This window comes from Strix aluco, chromosome 19 (assembly GCF_031877795.1).
Source record: "Strix aluco isolate bStrAlu1 chromosome 19, bStrAlu1.hap1, whole genome shotgun sequence".
Lineage (NCBI taxonomy): Eukaryota > Metazoa > Chordata > Aves > Strigiformes > Strigidae > Strix > Strix aluco.
Window position 1 is genome coordinate 4,454,678 of NC_133949.1, and position 16,863 is coordinate 4,471,540.

A 16,863-nucleotide genomic window follows, 5' to 3' on the forward strand; every position below is an offset into this window, starting at 1 on the left:
CTCAGTCCCCTCAACCCCCTACCAGTCCCCTCAGTCCCCCCAGCCCCCCCCCGCCCCCCAGTCCCCTCAGCCCCCCCCCAGTCCTCCCAGCTCCCCCCCCCAGTCCCCTCAGTCTCCTCAGTCCCCCCCAATCCCCTCAGCACCCCCCCCAGTCCCCTCAGCACTCCCCCCCGTACCCCCAGTCCCCTCAGTCCCCCCCCAGTCCCCTCAGCACCCCCCCCGTCCCCTCCCCAGTCCCTCCAGTCCCCTCAGCCCCCCTTCAGTCCCCCCCCAGTCCCCTCAGCACCCCCCCCGTCCCCTCCCCAGTCCCTCCAGTCCCCTCAGCCCCCCTTCAGTCCCCCCCCAGTCCCCTCAGCACCCCCCCCGTCCCCTCAGCCCCCCCTCCATTCCCCCCAGCCCCGGTGCCACCGGCAGCTCCCATCGGTCCCGTGAGGGAGCGGGCGGCCGAGCCCCGGGGGTGAAACCTGCTGCTGGGAACGGCCCCCCCGCCAGCGCGGAGGAAGCTGGGGGGGTCCCGGAACCGGCTGACGCCCGGCCGGCAGCCCTCGGAGCGCGGAAAGAGGCTCAAAACGCGGTTAAAGTGGGGAAATTGTGTCCTCGTGAGGACCCGGCCTCACACCGCTGGGGAGGGGGCGGGGGCTGCAGCCAGGGCTGGGGTCAAGGGATAGGAAATACAGAATTAAATTAATTAAATCCCACAGGATAATAATCTTGAGGAGCGGGTGGTAAATGAGGCGATTTCTGCTGATCATCCTTCCTCAGCACAGCAGCACCGCGATGGAGGGCAGGTCTACCCCCGGGTACTCGCTGCCTGGGGAAAGGCAGCGCTGGTGACCAGGATACAGAATCCTAAGGGTAAGTACACGGGGATGTCTTTGAACTGGTGATTAGCACTCACGAAAGAAACGATGACAGTAGAGCAGATGTTTGAAGGTGTCAGGTTAAACTTCACTGGCAGTTCACAAAAAAGGGAAAAGAAAATGAGTTTAGAAGGGATTGGAAGATGAATACGGAACAAATCAGGAATTATAAGTGTCACATTTGCCCCCAAAAAATCCAAAGAAAAGTACATCCAGGGCTCTTAAAGGTGGCACCTTTGTCACTGCTGGTCCCCAAGCCCTGCCCTGGAGGAAGCTCAGCGTTCATGCCCGAGATGTACATGTCAGCCCTCTTAAACTCTTGGCAGGCTTCTGCCATTAGCTAGGGCTGCAGGCAGACAACAGGGACTTTTTTTTTTTTCCCCCTAGCATAACCCTTCTTACCGTTTTAGAACAAGAATCTTCTATGAACCAGAAGGGGAAGAAGAGCAAGGAGCAGGGAAAGGAACAGTGTGTTAATCTCTCTCTGCTTACATCCTAGTCCTGGGTCACCACCTGTGACAGAAAATTACATTCTTCTATCTGGCTGCCCTCAGAGCAAGAAAGCAGTGAGGAGACTGAGCACCTGCATACTTCCTGGCCTTAAATACATTATCTCATCGTTGTCATAAGATTTCTTAGCAAGAAGGTACAAAACCAAACCCCTTCTCTAAGTGAAATCATCCTTATTGCTCTGGTTTACAGCACAGCCCCAAAGCACAAAGTGCAGTAAGCAGCACTACTGCTGCCTCCCAGTTCTACGCGGGAATTCTGGCTTTGTGCAATCTGTTCAATCTGTTCCTCTTTAAATGCTGACCTGTTACACGTCTCTGATGCTCTGTGCCCTCCTTTCTTTCAATACCACTGAAGTAAACGATTTTAGCAAATCGTTTACTTCCCGTGCATTCAAAAGATGCTCTGCCCAGTGTGTCCCCTGAATCTGTTAAGCCATGTGTTGCTGATGCAGCTGGGCCAAATGCTTTCCTTGGGCAAGTGCCTTGGCAGCCATTAAAAAAAAAAAAAAGTTGTCTTTCTACAAATCTAAATGAAATCTGCATATTTTATTCCGACTACAAGTAAAGATACATTGTTCTTTGCCACTCTATCAAATTTTCTAGCTTGTTTTTGAACAATATGACTGTTTGTTAGAAGGTGACAGGGAGCACTGTACAGTCCGCAGTCACAGAAGAGCAGAGGCAGTTGCACGGATGAATACTCTGTCCAGCACATACGAAGCCTGCAAACACCCCCCAGCCAAGGCCGCTGTCATCTCACCTGAGCGCTCTGCTTAGCGTGGGCCAGCCGGCAGGGTCACACAGCACCCACCTTTTGACACAGAGGTTGACACAGGGACTCGGAAGAGACTGGGCACTTGGTAAGAATTGCAAACACGTCAGGAAAAACTATGCTTGCATGAGAGAGTAAAGTCGCATGACTGGCCTAAACTTTATGAGACTGAAGTTGTGTGCTGCTTTGGGCAATTTTTTTCTTTTAAATTATGATGATTTTAAACACACTGGAGACTGCATGCAGCATTTTTTATCCAAGAACAACTTGGCAGTATCAGTTTTAACCTAGAAGATACAGAGATACCCAAGGTACCATAAAGGGCAGTGCCCAAAGTTCACTCTTGCCAAAGCCTAACGTTTTGGGAGAGAAATGTACTATTTAACTCCTAGACTGAAAACTGAACGGACAGAAACGTACCAAGCGTGCCCTCAGAACGCCTGCATCCTTCTTGCCCGTGTCTCTTGCTTTAAACCAGTTCCTGCTCAGCACTGGCAGGGTGCACAAGGCCACACATCACATCCCTCTTTTCTTCTTTCATAACCAAGGCTTAACATGTCTCTTCACATCCCCTGCAGTTTTAGCATTATCTGTTAACGCTTAGCAGCTGAACAATACCAACCATCACAAGCCTGACCTGGCTGCTCACTACATCTAAATCTATGTTTATTTTGTTCAGTGGCTGATGAGATATTATGGTACATCATAAGCAGTTCCGGCTGTTAATTTGCTAAGAATTCATGGCAGTTAGTGCACTGATAGGGGAAGGCTTTGATCTCACTGTTTGTGCTAGGTTTAGACACATTTCAGTGCACATATAGATTACCTCAGGCTGAAGGTGTTGGCAAATTATGGCTTTATATACTTTAAGTGATAATGCTTTGTTCTGTGCTCAATAATCATGAGCATTAAGTGCCCTTTGCTGGCATGGCCAGCCTGACCTTACCATCAGGAGCTCTCAGCAAAATGCCTCTAACTCAGCTTTGAAGGGACAGGGGGGAAATTGGGCTGAAGCACTGACCCAGCTGGTGATGAGAAGCCAAAGGGTCCCACAACAGTCCCACCCTTCCACCACCTGCCAGGACACAGAACTGTTAACACCAGAGCCTGGAAGTTAATCAGAAGACTGTCCTTCCTTGGAAAACATCGCTCGTGATTCATGTTCAGCAACATTGTCCCCACAGATGACCTTCTGTTGTGGGACTGTTTCAGGAGCAATGGTTAATTTTTAAATGCAACAAGCTCTCTTGCTCCTAACATTCCTAATACAACAAAGTGTTTAGGTACTGACATGAACGCCGACTTGAACTACGGGAGCAGTTTACCAGGGATCTGCTTAATTTTAAGATCCCTGGATGCTTTGAGGACAGGCTTTCTAGAAGATTCTCTCCAGCTCCATCACAAACTGTAACTTACCTGCATCACCCCTGGCACATTCAAGCCAAGCACAACAGTCCCCATCCATCATCCTGCACGGACGAACACAACCTACCAGGCAAGAAGTGGTATAAACATGTTGGTGAATCTTGCCTAACAGCTCTTCCTTGGAAAAGAAAAACTCCTCACCGAGTCAGTATGGGAGATGCTGGAAGGGGCTGGTATCCTGGGCAGCTTCAGGGTTTTTTTTGGAAAAGAGCAGAGAGCCTCAGAGTAGAAGACCACAGCACAGTGTGCTCTGCATCCTACCCTTGATTCTTATTTGTGAGAAGCAGTATTAAATTCCTAACATTCCTTACATCAAGGGAAAAGGTAGCAAGTAACAGCAGCCTGAGAAACACTGTGCAAAAAGAATTCACCACAAACTAAAGAATGGGTCCAAACACAGCAGCACTAATATAGAGATTTTATTTTGACTGTATTGAGTTGTACAGCACATTTTGTTTGTCACAATGCTATTGAACTGATTTTAGAGTTTTTGGCCAGCACATTGTGACGCTGAAACTCACAAGAGCTAAAAGCAGTTTGGACTAATGGCCTGAACAGAAGGGCCAGGAGTACCTAGTTTCTGGCTTCCTCATTGCTTGCAGTCATTCCAACATGTGCAAAACAGGAGCAAATCCAGTTTCTTCTACCAGCCCAACGGTCACTCTTCCATGTCTGGCAATGACTGCAAGGTACAAGGCAGGGGAGAATCTGAAGCAAGGTGCCTTCTCTGGTTGTTCCCAGTATGGAAAAGAAGCAGAGTCCAAGTAAGTACAGGGTCTTCAGATGACGCTAGCTTTGCTTGCACTATTGGGATTTACAAAACCAGAGGCTGACATATCAAAGTGCAGGAAAGGGTCGTTATTCCGTTCCCTCTGACAGAGATGACAAACCGTGAGCATAAAACCTGGGAGATCACAACAGTGTAAAGTACTTTGCCTTGTTGTTAGACCAAATGACCTCACAGGTCCTCCCCCCACATACGAAGTCTCGGCTCATGAGGTGCAGAATATATCAGACATTTTCATTTAGCTGGAAAGAAAACCTGCATTTCTGCAAAGAAATGCCCCACTTTCAAACTCTTCCTCCTCATTAGTATCCACAGATTTCTCAGAAAGGAGGCAGGATGGATACTCCCCAAGGGATCTAACAAGGGATTAAACAAAAGCCCACCTGAAGCCCACTTTCTTTCTAAACCTTTCCTTCTTTCTAAACCCAGTTCCTTTTCCTTAGAATAAGTTGGGATTCCTGCTCTCTAGTTTAAAGAAGTAGAGAGGCAATTACAAGTTGGCAACTCTGAACTTTGACCACTGTGCAGGAGACAGAAAAGAAGTCAAATTCAAGAGGCATTTTAGGCAGCACTGGGGCAAGTCAGAGAGATTGTTTCCACCACTGAACAGATGCCACACGTCATGTTTATCACTGTAGCTTGGCTGTACATCCTGAAGTGAAAAGCACAGACTGTAGCGTCTATGTCAGCCAGTGTCCTTCCCCACCCCCGTTTTGGTATCGATGCTTCATTCTCCCCTCTTCGGGTTACATTAAGTGCACAGAAATATATAGCAGCATTTGGACTGAAACCCTCACATACACCAGACAGCACATTCCAGGAGGTAAAACAACACATTATGGCCTATACCCTCAAGGTATCAAGTTTTCAGGATAAAGAGCAGTAGGAAGTGGAGAGCTGAGGGCAGAAAAGGGGAGGAAGAGCAACACAGGAACACAAGTTCTGTTTCCATGCCAGGAGAGGATCAGGGTGCCATTCCTGTGTTAGCACCAGGCTGTGACACGACCGCAGACAAAGCAGACGGGCAGAGCAGAAGTGAAAAAGCCAAACTCCCATCTCCCCGTGGTGTTGGGGGGCAGGGGCAAAGCCAAGTGCATTCACCAATCCTAGTGGAGCACGAAAACGGGCAAAATCTGCTCGGCCCGTTTTCAGCCAGAATGAATTTCTCTTCAACGCCCAAGAGAAAAATCAATCAGTGATGGCTAACGAGTCTTGTTCACCAAGCTGATCACAAATCACACTCATGGAAAGAGAATCTACAGAAGTGCTCCAGGCTGAGGCCCTTCCAAAGCACACGGTACCACCAGGAGTCTGCCCTCTTCCTTCTCGCACAGCAGCCTGCCTTTGTAGGGGGAGTTGGTTCTAAACATGCCTTTCTATTGCTTTGGGGGTACTTTGCACAGGCAATATCTGTGAAAACATTGCTTTCCAGCCCGCAAAAGAAAGAGGTTGCAATCCCCTCTTTAGCCCTAGGTCGTCAGACAATGTACGGGCCCACCGGTGCCAGAGTGGGGACACACACCATACTCTTTAATCTGAGCTCCTCTGCTCCAGACTGGTAGTAAGACTGCTGAAGACAGTGCATTCGAGCTTGGTGTTCAAGTGTTGCACCAAAGGCCTTCACAATTACAGTGGAGGCAGAGTCACCCTTCAAACCCACGAGAGAAAAGGCTGGGCTTAGACAGGTCCTTTGTCTGGCATTCAGCTGGAAGCTGTGGCGATGGGTTTCTTCAGGTGTTGGCTCATGAGCTCCCTGGCACGAGACACTTGGATGTGGTCATAACAGGAGTTACAAACGAGGACAGGGTCGTACAACTGCTGATCAGGGATGGGCAACTTCAGATGGCAGCAACCAGCACAAAACACGTTCCCACAGTTCCTGTCAAGGAGCAAGAAAACCAGTGGAAAGAGAGCTGGGAACAGCACAGCAAAACTTCAGCAAGCACAAAGAATCCAGCTCAGGGGCGAAGTACCAGCCTTACTTATGACTTGTCAACTTGTTTCTTAAAGTATATACCATGGGCTCCAGTGCAAGCCAACTGGCTAGTGCTAACAAGGGACTAATGGACATTACTACCCAGCAGAAGGATCAAAGGCCTTGGGAAAATAAGAACAATGTAGAACGGAAATCTGCAGGGAATTATGAGGCCTGGCAAATAAAGGAAAGATCTAAAACTTTCTCCTGGGAACTGGAGGGAATAAACAGCACAAAAAGGCATTTTGTGAGGTTTGTGAGAAGCAGGCTGAGAAGAGTGGAACTACAGCAATAATATTGTTTACCTGCAGTGATGCCTCCGTTTGGCCAGCCAGAATTCACAATCGCAGTTAAAACAATGCGAGGCCATGTGGTCTGGAACCCACCGCGTGACCTAGGGCAGACACCAGTCCTCATCAGCTTTCAGTTTATAACACCACAACGCCCAGGTCTCAGGACCTCAGCACAGGCTGAGGTGTGGCTTTGGACCACAACGGGCTAGCTCAGAGCGAGCCCACACCACGGCTCCCTTTCTACTGGACACAGTAGCAGCAGAGGATGCAGAGGATGTGTTAAAGGACAAGGGTGGCTGCTCTCTGCCTTGCTTCCAGACCACTCTGCTGCCATAACCAAAGTTAGCTGCAGAGAAACATTCTCTCCTGCTGCATTACAGCTGCCGTAACAAGACACGTACCTCAGTCTCCTTCTTATCAACAGGCTCCCAGCTTGCTTCTGACAAACAGTCTTCACTATGATCAGAGCAGAAATCTTCAGTGTCGCTGCCGTCCGATTCCTTCAAACATGTCTGCAAAAAGAGATGAAGCCACAAATCCCCTCAGCTGCCTTAATCACACAGTCAAGGGCATCCCCTGCTCCGGCCACACTCAGTGCTTGTGAGGGGCACGTGGGTGGCTCCACAGCTCCCCATACAAGGAGGTAAAACATTCATGACCATGTAGGAGCCATTGCTTGGCCCTCAAGAAGCAGAGATACCCCTGGGTGGCATGAGGACACAGCACGTGGAGAGGAGGGGAAAAGGGCTGAGGAAACATAGGAACAACCTTCACCACCACTCCAGAAGTAAGAGATGGAGCACTGGGGGTTGGAGAGGGCGGTGTGACGGGGGTGCACTGCAGCAGTTGGGGTGTTAGAGCCAGTTACTTACAAAGTCATCCTCGTAGTCCATGGGAGGCTCGGTCGCAGGGGCGCAGAAGTGGCGGATGTCCAGGCGCAGCTGCAGCTCTCGCACCTGCCTGCGCAGCTGCTCCACCTCCTGCTTGTAGCTCGCCTCGATCTGCCGCAGCCTGTGCTGGATCACATCCGTGGGGAAGGGCAGCCCGTCATCGTCCAGGTAGAGAGGAGGCACAGGAGAAGGACATTTTGGTGGCATGTGCTTGGGACCGGACGCTTGTTTCAGGTGGCAGGGCAGCCACAAACGGCTGGGCTTCCCTGCGGGGCCTGCAAAATGTGTGCCAACATGGCCAGAGCAGACTGAGGGTTTCGCACCTTCCCTGGCTGACCACTGGCCACTGAGGCACAGGCCCGGTGCCCGCAGAGGTTTGCTGCTCAACCTCTTGCTACAGCAGCCGTAGGAGAGGAGGTGTCTGGGGGCAGGCTCCCCACTGGGGAGTGATGTCACCATTCCTTGAAAACTGTCCCAGTTGGAGCCCAGGAAGGAGAACTCGCTGCTTTGGCTCTGGGAAATGGGCTTGCGCCACTGCTCTAGCGGGACTCTCCCCAGTCGGCCAGGCTCCTCGCTGGGCACACTCCTTCCAGCATCACTGTTGCCATTGTCTTCACCTGGGCAGGGGATGCCTGGGGCAGGGCCTGGGATGTCCTGGCAAGGGGCGCTTGGTGCCAGGGACTCCAGGCTGGGAACGTCTTGGCAGGCAATGTTTCTCTTGGGGCAGCCTCCTCCACTGGACACCAAGCCAGCAGCCTTCAAAGGTTCCTGGGGACAGGTTTCTAACTGCTTTCCAGAACTGGTGGAAACCCTGTCAACATTTTCCTGTCCGTAAGGATTTGGAGCTGGACACATGCCATCCAGTTCCTCCGTGTATGTTCTGTTTTCCTTTTCTGCCTCCAGAGACATGCTGCTTGCTGGCACAGGGGCCCAGCTGCTCAGCTGCTTGCTGTGCCCTTCCTGCTCAGCACGGCTGCTACAAGCGCTGTCGGCTTGGAGGGCAGCTTCTTCCTCTTGCTCCTTCACCTGCCGTGTCTCTCCCGCAGCCACCGCACTGCCTTCACCCACGTGCAGCTCGGCTCCCTCAGCGGTGGCATGTCGGGCTTCCAGGCCCACCCGGACCTCCTGGCAGTGGTTATTCAGGTTGGGGTCACTAGACGTGCGGGTCAGGGGGCTGCTGGAGTCGCAGGCTGAGAGCAGGTCATCCACAGATCTTGTCTTTGGTAATCTAGAACCCAAAAGCAAACAAATCTCAAAATAAAACTCCTGAAGCTCTCCTCAATTCAGTCGAAACTGAGATGAGGGAAGGGAAGTGACATTGAATGACTCGAGCGTGTCCAGAGAAGGGCAACGGAGCTGGTGCAGGGTCTGGAGCACAGGTCTGATGGGGAGCGGCTGAGGGAACTGGGGTTGCTTAGTCTGGAGAAGAGAAGGCTGAGGGGAGACCTCATGGCCCTCTCCAACTCCCTGAAAGGAGGGTGCAGAGAGGGGGGATGAGTCTCTTGAGCCAAGGAACCAGCACCAGGACAAGAGGGAATGGCCTCAAGCTGCGCCAGGGCAGGGTCAGACTGGCTCTTAGGAAGGATTTCTTTGCAGAAGGGGCTGTTGGGCGTTGGAATGGGCTGCCCAGGGCAGGGGGGGAGTCCCCATCCCTGGAGGGGTTGAAGAGTCGGGTTGACCCAGCGCTGAGGGATCTGGTGGAGTTGGGAACGGTCAGGGTGAGGTTCATGGTGGGGCTGGAGGAGCTTCAAGGGCTTTTCCAACCCAGATGGTTCTGTGATTCTGTGAAGTGTTCCTAATTACAGATCATGGGGTGGGTGGGGAGGGGTGGTGCAGCAGCATGAGCTGAAATGCCCAATGCTACAGCGTTGCCCCTGCACTCTGCCTTTTTAGATGCAGCAGGGAACTGTACACATTCTTCTCCAAGTGGCTGGGACAATGCTACAGAGCTCTTGCTCTCCACAGAGAAGGTGAGAACAGGAAGTACAGAGGAACTACAATGAGCAAAGAGGGAAAAAGAAGGCCTGTTGGTAGGTGGCAACCTGTGCCTGGAGCTCTTAGGCTCTTACCTGTCCAAACATCTGCCACCGAACTCCTGGCTTTGAGATCCAGAGGGCAGGTAAATGTCCATATCATCCTGTCCCAGAGGATGTGGCGAGGAAGCTGGCAGATACACCGCTGTCCAGACATGCAGCGCTCGCACGTGGCACACTGGATGCAGCACCTGCAACAGCCACTCACCATCAGAGAGGAACACAAAAGGAAACCCTGCCAGCCTCTCCCCACACAGTCCATGGTGAAAAGCCCCTGCAAAAATCCTGGAAAGCTGGGCCAGGAGCTCTACTGACCTGCTCAGACCCCGGCATATAGAGAAGATTGTGGAAGTTCTTGTTGCCGGCCCGCAGGAGGGACCACACGGAGCAGGTACGCTTGTAGATGTTGTGCATCTCCCGCTCGCAGGGGCTGTTCCCAAGGAAGGTCCCGTAGAGGCAGGAATACGTGTGCTGCACCAGCTTCACCTGCAGCATCACAAGAGGAGCAGTTGTCAGGGCCATCGGGAAACCACGTCTCCTGTCTACAGGGGAAACATCTTCCACTCCTCTGGGATAGCTCACACACTTCCTACTGCCTTCCTCTCTTCCACACAGGGCAGGACAGAGAGGATAGCAACAGGAATCAAGTGAAAGCAATAGTCAACTGATACCATACCCATCCCTCTATAACCCTAACTTGTATTATTTGATAAGACAAAGATTAATAGCTATGGTTTCCCTAATTTTTTTTTTTTAAATGTTTCAGACTCGTATTGCTCAGAGATGCAAATCAGGCTTTTAATCAAAACAGTGCTGCTGACAGTATCTGAATTCACTGGGCTAGAAAGGGACCTGGAGAAGAAGTGACTCAAAGAATCCAGAGACTATAAACCCCTCATCACTGTGCAATCTGTCAGGTACTCTGAGCCTGCAGTACCCCCTGGGAGGAGGAGGAAATTGCAAGCAGCTCACAGAAACCAGCAGAAGCATAACACGTACAGAACCAGGTCAAAATACCACAACTGAAGGGCAGGGCTGGACTCACACAGTGAAGGTATGTCAGGAATGCCAGCAGAGAGCCCAAGCACTACTCGGACACTTGCATTTTTAAAGAGTGCAATTTTTGTTTTCTTTCAGATACAACACTGTAAAGTATCATGGCCTTCCCTCTGCCTCTACTTACATCTGGCAAGTGATAAAGAGATGTTTGCATGCATATTTCTTACCAAAAAAGCTTCGTTAAATTCAAAGAGGCAAGGAAATTGCTTCAGAAGCTGATGAACAGCATCCAACCACTGGAGAAAAACTGGGCACTGCTCATTCTGATCTTCCACCTTCTCTTGGTGACCGCAGCGATCGCCAAATTTATGACCAAAATCCAGCCAATCTGATTCAACAAGCACCTGGAAGCCCTGTGAATAAAAGAAAAAATTAACTGCAGACACTTTGCTGTAGGCACGTAGCAGGACGAGGCAAGCCCCATCTGCCAGCAGTGCCAGGCAAACTCAGGGCTTTCGAAGGGCTGGAAAGGAGGCTGCACCGGTGCTTGGTTTGGGAGCAAAGCTACCTGAATGTCAGAGGTTTCCAAACACAAACTAACAGTTGTTATCTCTATACCACAAACAGCCCGGAGAATACACACAATTAAGAGTAGGGAAGCAGCTGAACCTTGAACACAAGAGGTTATTTACCACAGTACTTCACCAAGCTGGGCGGAGGAGTGACATACAGTTCACCGAAAACAGGCAGGAAGGGAACGTGGAAAAACTCAACAACCACAATAGTAGCTCTGAAATGCCACTAAGCTGATTGTCAAATACAATTCTGCTCCTTTCTACGGAGACTGTGAGACAAAAGCTGCCTTTTAACAGACACGAAACAGCAGCGTAGCATGACTCATACCTCCATGGTCCTGTAGTAAGGGTCCAGAAGAATCTTTGCCAGTGCTACAATCTGCGGAGTCCTGTCCCAGCCGTCTGAGCAATGAACCAGCACTGGACGCCCTTCTCTGTCAACTGCACTGGAGACCAGCACTGCTGCCTTCAGCATGACAGAGAGGTGCTGCAGCCACTTGGTGCTCTCCAGGGCTGAAAGCCAGCTAGAAGGTGTGCACAAAGCAAGAAAACGGTTGCTTAACTCTCCAGTAGAAAAAAAAAACACAGAAAAGATGTATTTTAAGCAAAGTCTTTTTGGAGTCCTCAGTGAAAATCAGTCTTTTCTAAAACATGTTGAAGAAGAGCCAGCCAGTCTGGGAATAAGTGCAAAGAATCCAACCCCTAATTTCAATTTTTCCCAGATACAGCTACATTTTGGAAACCCTCAGAGGACATGCACATCCAAGTGACACTGAGGCAGTGCTGCAATCCCTTCTGGATTACCAGCAGCATTCAGGCACTGTGAGCACTTGCCTATCCCTCCATTCTCTGAGGTAGAAACCTGGGATAGGAAAAAAGAAAAACAGAGGGGAAACCCCCCAGGACATTGACAGATATGGCATCAAACTCAGCTAGAGAACAGTCACTCACTTGCTGGGGTCTGGCACCTGACTGCAGACAGCACGCAGATACTGGAAGCTGTTCCGGATGGAGTGGATGTTGGCCATGCCCATGAACACAACTTCACAGTTCGGGTAATACTCTGAACACAACAGACAAACGGTCAGAGAGAGCTGCTGCCACTGCAGCAACTGCCTCCATACACTTAGGTGAACTGTCCCCTCACACCACCAGTTCTGGTCTCCAGGCAGCCAAGTTCTTCTACAAAAGCCTTGTGGGCCAGCACTGATGTATCTGGAATAATGGACTTTGCACGAGCAAGAAGGGGAACATGCTCCCAGGGACTGAGTACCAAAACGCTGACCCCACCCCCAGCTGTGCTCTAGGACCCCCTCGACAAAGCAGGTCCAAGAGGAAGATGTTCTGGGATATGCTTAACCCTCTGTACCTTCACATTCGCAGCCACCTCCCTTCGCTCTGTTGGCCACGGCCGCAGTGTAGGACCTGGCATCAAGAATGAGCAGCTTCTGAGGAGTTCCTGCGTTCTCCACACCTGAACAGGCGGTCAGGGACGAGTCTGCAGAGACAGCACAGACTGAGCTCCCGGCACCTCCCTGTCCCCTATGACAGGCCTCCAGGGCCACCCAGCACCGTCCCGAGACCCGTGTCACACACCAGTCAAGGAGTGACAGGGCCCAGATTATCTGGGCTGGATACTGGGTTTAAACCTCACATTGTAACAGCCCCGTTAGCAGCAACAGCAACATTTAGGTGTAGGAAGCAGGAAATAATTCACACGTTTAGGGGAGAGTGGAAGGGAGCGAGCTGTCTCACCAAAGTCGGCGTCGCAGGCCTCGCTGCCGTCGCTGCTCCCGTTGTGCGGCATGCCACCAGATACCTTTACTCCAGGGTTCAAGGCACAGGCTTTGGCAATAGATGTCACAAGATACTCGTCATCAGCATTTCTCCAGCCCCACCAGCTGATTTCAGGCTGGCTGCAGCGTGCAATCACCGCCCCATTGCGCACGTGCCTGCGAAGGAAGTGAGAGCCTGGTGAAGCCCCTGGAAAGGTGAGGAACAACCCCAGAAAACGTCCCCTACAGTCACCACCTGCACAACCCTCCTCACTGCTCTATCTACTGCATTTACTCTTGCATTCAAGCAGTGAAGCAGGGCAGGGCGTTTCAAATAACCATTATTCATAACAAAAGCAGTGACACGGAGGCTGTCACTCGCACCACAGCGGTGAGGAACAGAAGATGGCTGTGAGTAGCACAGGAGTGGCTCGTGGAGCAGAAATGAGATTGCAGAGCAGCAGCTCACTTGCTGGAGGGGCTGCTGGGAACAGCCAGTGCCAGTGGATGGTGGCAGCCCCGAGGTCAGCTGCAGCTCGTGGGATGTCACCTCCAGGGTCAGCGGCTCTGCCTGGGACTCAACTACCACTGAAATGCATGGGGAGTTTCTGCAGCAAGGGGGAAGCTGCCAGTTGTTCTAGCCATTACTCTATTAAACTATTTTTATTTACAATAATATATAAATACATATTATCTATAAAGATATACTATCTAAAGTAAACATTATTGTATATAGATATGTAAATATTTATACGTTAAACCAGAGAGGAGAACTTTAAATAATTATGGTTGTACTTTGGGAAATTAATAGTTATTTATTTTAATGCTGTTCTGTTATCCCATTCTCTTTCTTTTTTTTTCCCTCCCTTAAAGTACATACCTGTTGTTAAACCATTTCATTTATCACTTGTAAGTTAGAAAGATTAGCTCACTCAGCATCAGACTGGTTAGTTTCTGGGTGGAGGCCTGAGCTGGTGTTTATTAAACAACCCCTAAAATGTGAACCCTACCCTGGCTGTTGCTTATTGACACCTGGCAGAAAGCCTGAAGCAGGAATAAAGTGTTCATTTTTCACATGAACACACCAGTCAAGTCATTCACAAATGTCCTGGAAAGGGAATGGACCATTAGGTGACAAAGTTGCTGGTGATACAGAATTATCCAGGAGAGTCTATGGCTGTCTGGAAAAAGTTGCAAAGGATCTTGTGATACTGGGTGATAGAGTATGAAATTTAGTATTAATAAATGAAAAGTATTTACAGATGATCAAAGCATAACCCCAGCTATGACATGAAGCAGTTTGTTACAAATCAGCAGCCAAATCTCAAAGACTTTCAAGTCACTGTGGAGCTCTCAAACAGCCTCAGCTCAACGCTCAAGAGAAGCAAAAAGGTTGAGAATGTGCTAGCAGTTATTTGGAAAAGAATTTAAGACAGAGAATACTATGACATGATATCTCAGACATCTTCAAAATGACATGAATTTCTCACTAGTCCATCTCAAAAAGGATAATGTAATACTCAAACCTCCAGAGAAGGGTGGTAAGGACAATCACAGGTATAGAAGAGCTTTGCTATAGGGACAACTTTAGTAGGAAACAACTTGCCACCATGAGAGAAGGACAAGAATGGATGAGAGGCGTAAAAAGTCAGGAAAGATATAAAAAGCTGAGTTTGGAAGACTAGTCTTATTTTCCCCTGAGAGAAACACACACAAGCACTGGAATGGTGATGCCATATGTTTAAGAAAAACAAGTATTTTTTGGACAACAAAACAGACAGTGGACTCCCTGCCACCACGCAATGTGGATGTATAAATTGGTTTCAAAATACATAAAAGTCAGGGAGGTCCACCAAGTGACCATGAAACATAGTGCTACCTTCTCCTGAACATCTTTTGTAGAAAAATCTAAGATAACAGCTGCTCCAAAGATGCACCAGGGAAGAACACCTGCATACCTGTCCCATGCATTACACTTCCCTGAGATGCTATTCCTGGTACCTGGCCCTTCTTGGAGACAGGATAATAAACAGGAGACCCCAGCACCTCAGTTCTTCACAACAGTGCTCGCCCCTCCCTATCCCACCACCCCTGATGCAGCACCTCTCTGAGATGAGCTGGAGGAAGAACAAAGATGTAGATAAAGCTTCTGACAAGCCACCTCCAAGTACTATTTTTTTGTTTGTAGGTGAACACCTCTGAAAAATTTGCATTGGTGACAAAGTAGGGGACACAACACTCTAGATCCTAAAGCGCACTTGCACAAGCCTCGACCCATCACCCAAAGGCTGTTTAGCTGCCAGTGGGGGCTATCAGAAGCACTCTTGAAGGTACCTCTTTCTCATGCCACCCCTCCCTATGTTCCACAGAGGATGACGGTGCCTGTCCATGTTATCTGCTGTAAGGCAGCACACCAAGAAAATGCATCAAGGCTTTGAACTCCTTCTAACAGCGGTGCACAGTATCTCAGCAGCAGCTACTGCAGTTTGCAGGAATGATTTTGCTTCTCAAAGACAAGGTCCCCTTATTCTGCTGAGGCAACTTATCAATAAACACAGAAAATGTATTATCGTTAATGGCATCTCACAGGTAATACTGATGAAGACTTTAAACTGAAGACTTACATTCAGCTATGACAAAGTACCGTGAGATCCTTTTCCTTTCAGTGCCCTCCTCTGTTGCTGTTCTGTTCTGCAAGGTGACTCACGGAGCAGTCACTCCCAGGAGACCTATTCCGTCTTCAGGAACACTCAAGGATGGATAATACAGATAGGAGCAAAGCCTTTGTTTATACTAGTAAATGAAACAGAGCCAAGGTGTGGACTTAAGTGTCAGCCTGTGATCATCCAAGCTTGTTTGTTAGCACACCCATCGTTTTTGACCTGTTGCCAACCAGCACTTTCCCAGACAGCGCCTGAGCACGTTTTTGGGAGATGCAGGTGCTGTGCCAGGCACTGCTGCTTGGATGCAACGGCACTGTTTTGCGGTGCAGAGGGGAGAAAAGTAGTTCAGCTGTGTAGGCCACCTGAAGTCAGTGGTAGCCTACTTCATGCAATACTAAAAACATTGCCAAAGAGTCACATTAAACTCAGAAAACTTCTTGCTAGCACTGCAACAAACACTGGGCAGGGGATGGCCTTGAGGTAGCCAGTTTCAAGAGATATAATGACGTGCCAATAAACACAAGGAAGCACGGCCAGCATCGATGAGCATGAAGTTATCAGCAAGCAGAAAGTGTAGCAGGTGCTGGCGGATGAACCAAAACCACAACTGAGCTTGCACCGAGCTTCCCAGGTGAGGGGAGCAGCCATGGCTTGACTCTGCATTCCCTTGCTAATCTTCTCATCACAAGTATATGAAGCATTTCAGGTCTTTTTCTTACTGGGGATTTTTGTGAAGGTTTTCCTCAAAGAAAAAAAAGCTCCTTTCTTGAAACTGGAATGGCAGAAAGTGCCACAGTTTTAACTTATGTGGACAAAATTATTTCTTCGGGATCCTCAGTTTAGTCTTAATGACTTGAGAACCTTTCAGAATTCAAAGCTGGAGTATGAGGCGCCTTTGTAGTTTATCAGTTGAGCTTTTACTCCCAGATTCATTCAGAGCACAAGGCTAGAGCACACCTGATGTTGTTAGCACATGCCATTTAACCCATAACAATCATCCAGAAAGCATCAACTAATAGCTCTTAAGTCCCCTCTGTTATTTTCTGGCCATAGAAATGCTCATCCACAATGCAAAGTCAAGCAGCTTCGCTTAACACGTAAGAGCTGAGAGAGGGTTCACAGAGCTGTCCCCTCTGAGATGCATGGACACAAGTGCTTTCATTTCCCCAGTCTCTGCGTTAGGCTCCTGGCTCACTCTGGCATGACCTAAAAGCCTGAGACCCAGCGCTCAGCCACGGGGCTGGAGCCATCTCCACCGTTTGCCTGCTGCTTCCCCGACAGCCCCTGCAGCACGACCACAGGCA

The 16,863-nt window shown here is 49.6% G+C and overlaps 1 protein-coding gene across 3 annotated transcripts in view; it reads right to left on the reverse strand.

Moving 5' to 3' along the window:
* Positions 1–3,972: 3,972 nt before the first annotated feature.
* MTMR4 (myotubularin related protein 4) overlaps positions 3,973–16,863 on the reverse strand; it is a 59,102-nt gene continuing 46,211 nt past the window's right edge. For all 3 annotated transcript variants that reach the window (XM_074844925.1, XM_074844926.1, XM_074844924.1), the window contains 11 exons: positions 12,877–13,073; positions 12,491–12,619; positions 12,073–12,184; positions 11,450–11,645; positions 10,774–10,959; positions 9,863–10,033; positions 9,584–9,738; positions 7,497–8,742; positions 7,026–7,136; positions 6,637–6,725; positions 3,973–6,235 (listed from right to left, as the gene is read on the reverse strand). In XM_074844925.1, the coding sequence (XP_074701026.1) occupies positions 6,058–6,235; positions 6,637–6,725; positions 7,026–7,136; positions 7,497–8,742; positions 9,584–9,738; positions 9,863–10,033; positions 10,774–10,959; positions 11,450–11,645; positions 12,073–12,184; positions 12,491–12,619; positions 12,877–13,073 (2,770 nt within the window). In that variant the 3' untranslated portion in view covers positions 3,973–6,057. The remainder of the gene's footprint in view (positions 6,236–6,636; positions 6,726–7,025; positions 7,137–7,496; positions 8,743–9,583; positions 9,739–9,862; positions 10,034–10,773; positions 10,960–11,449; positions 11,646–12,072; positions 12,185–12,490; positions 12,620–12,876; positions 13,074–16,863) is intronic.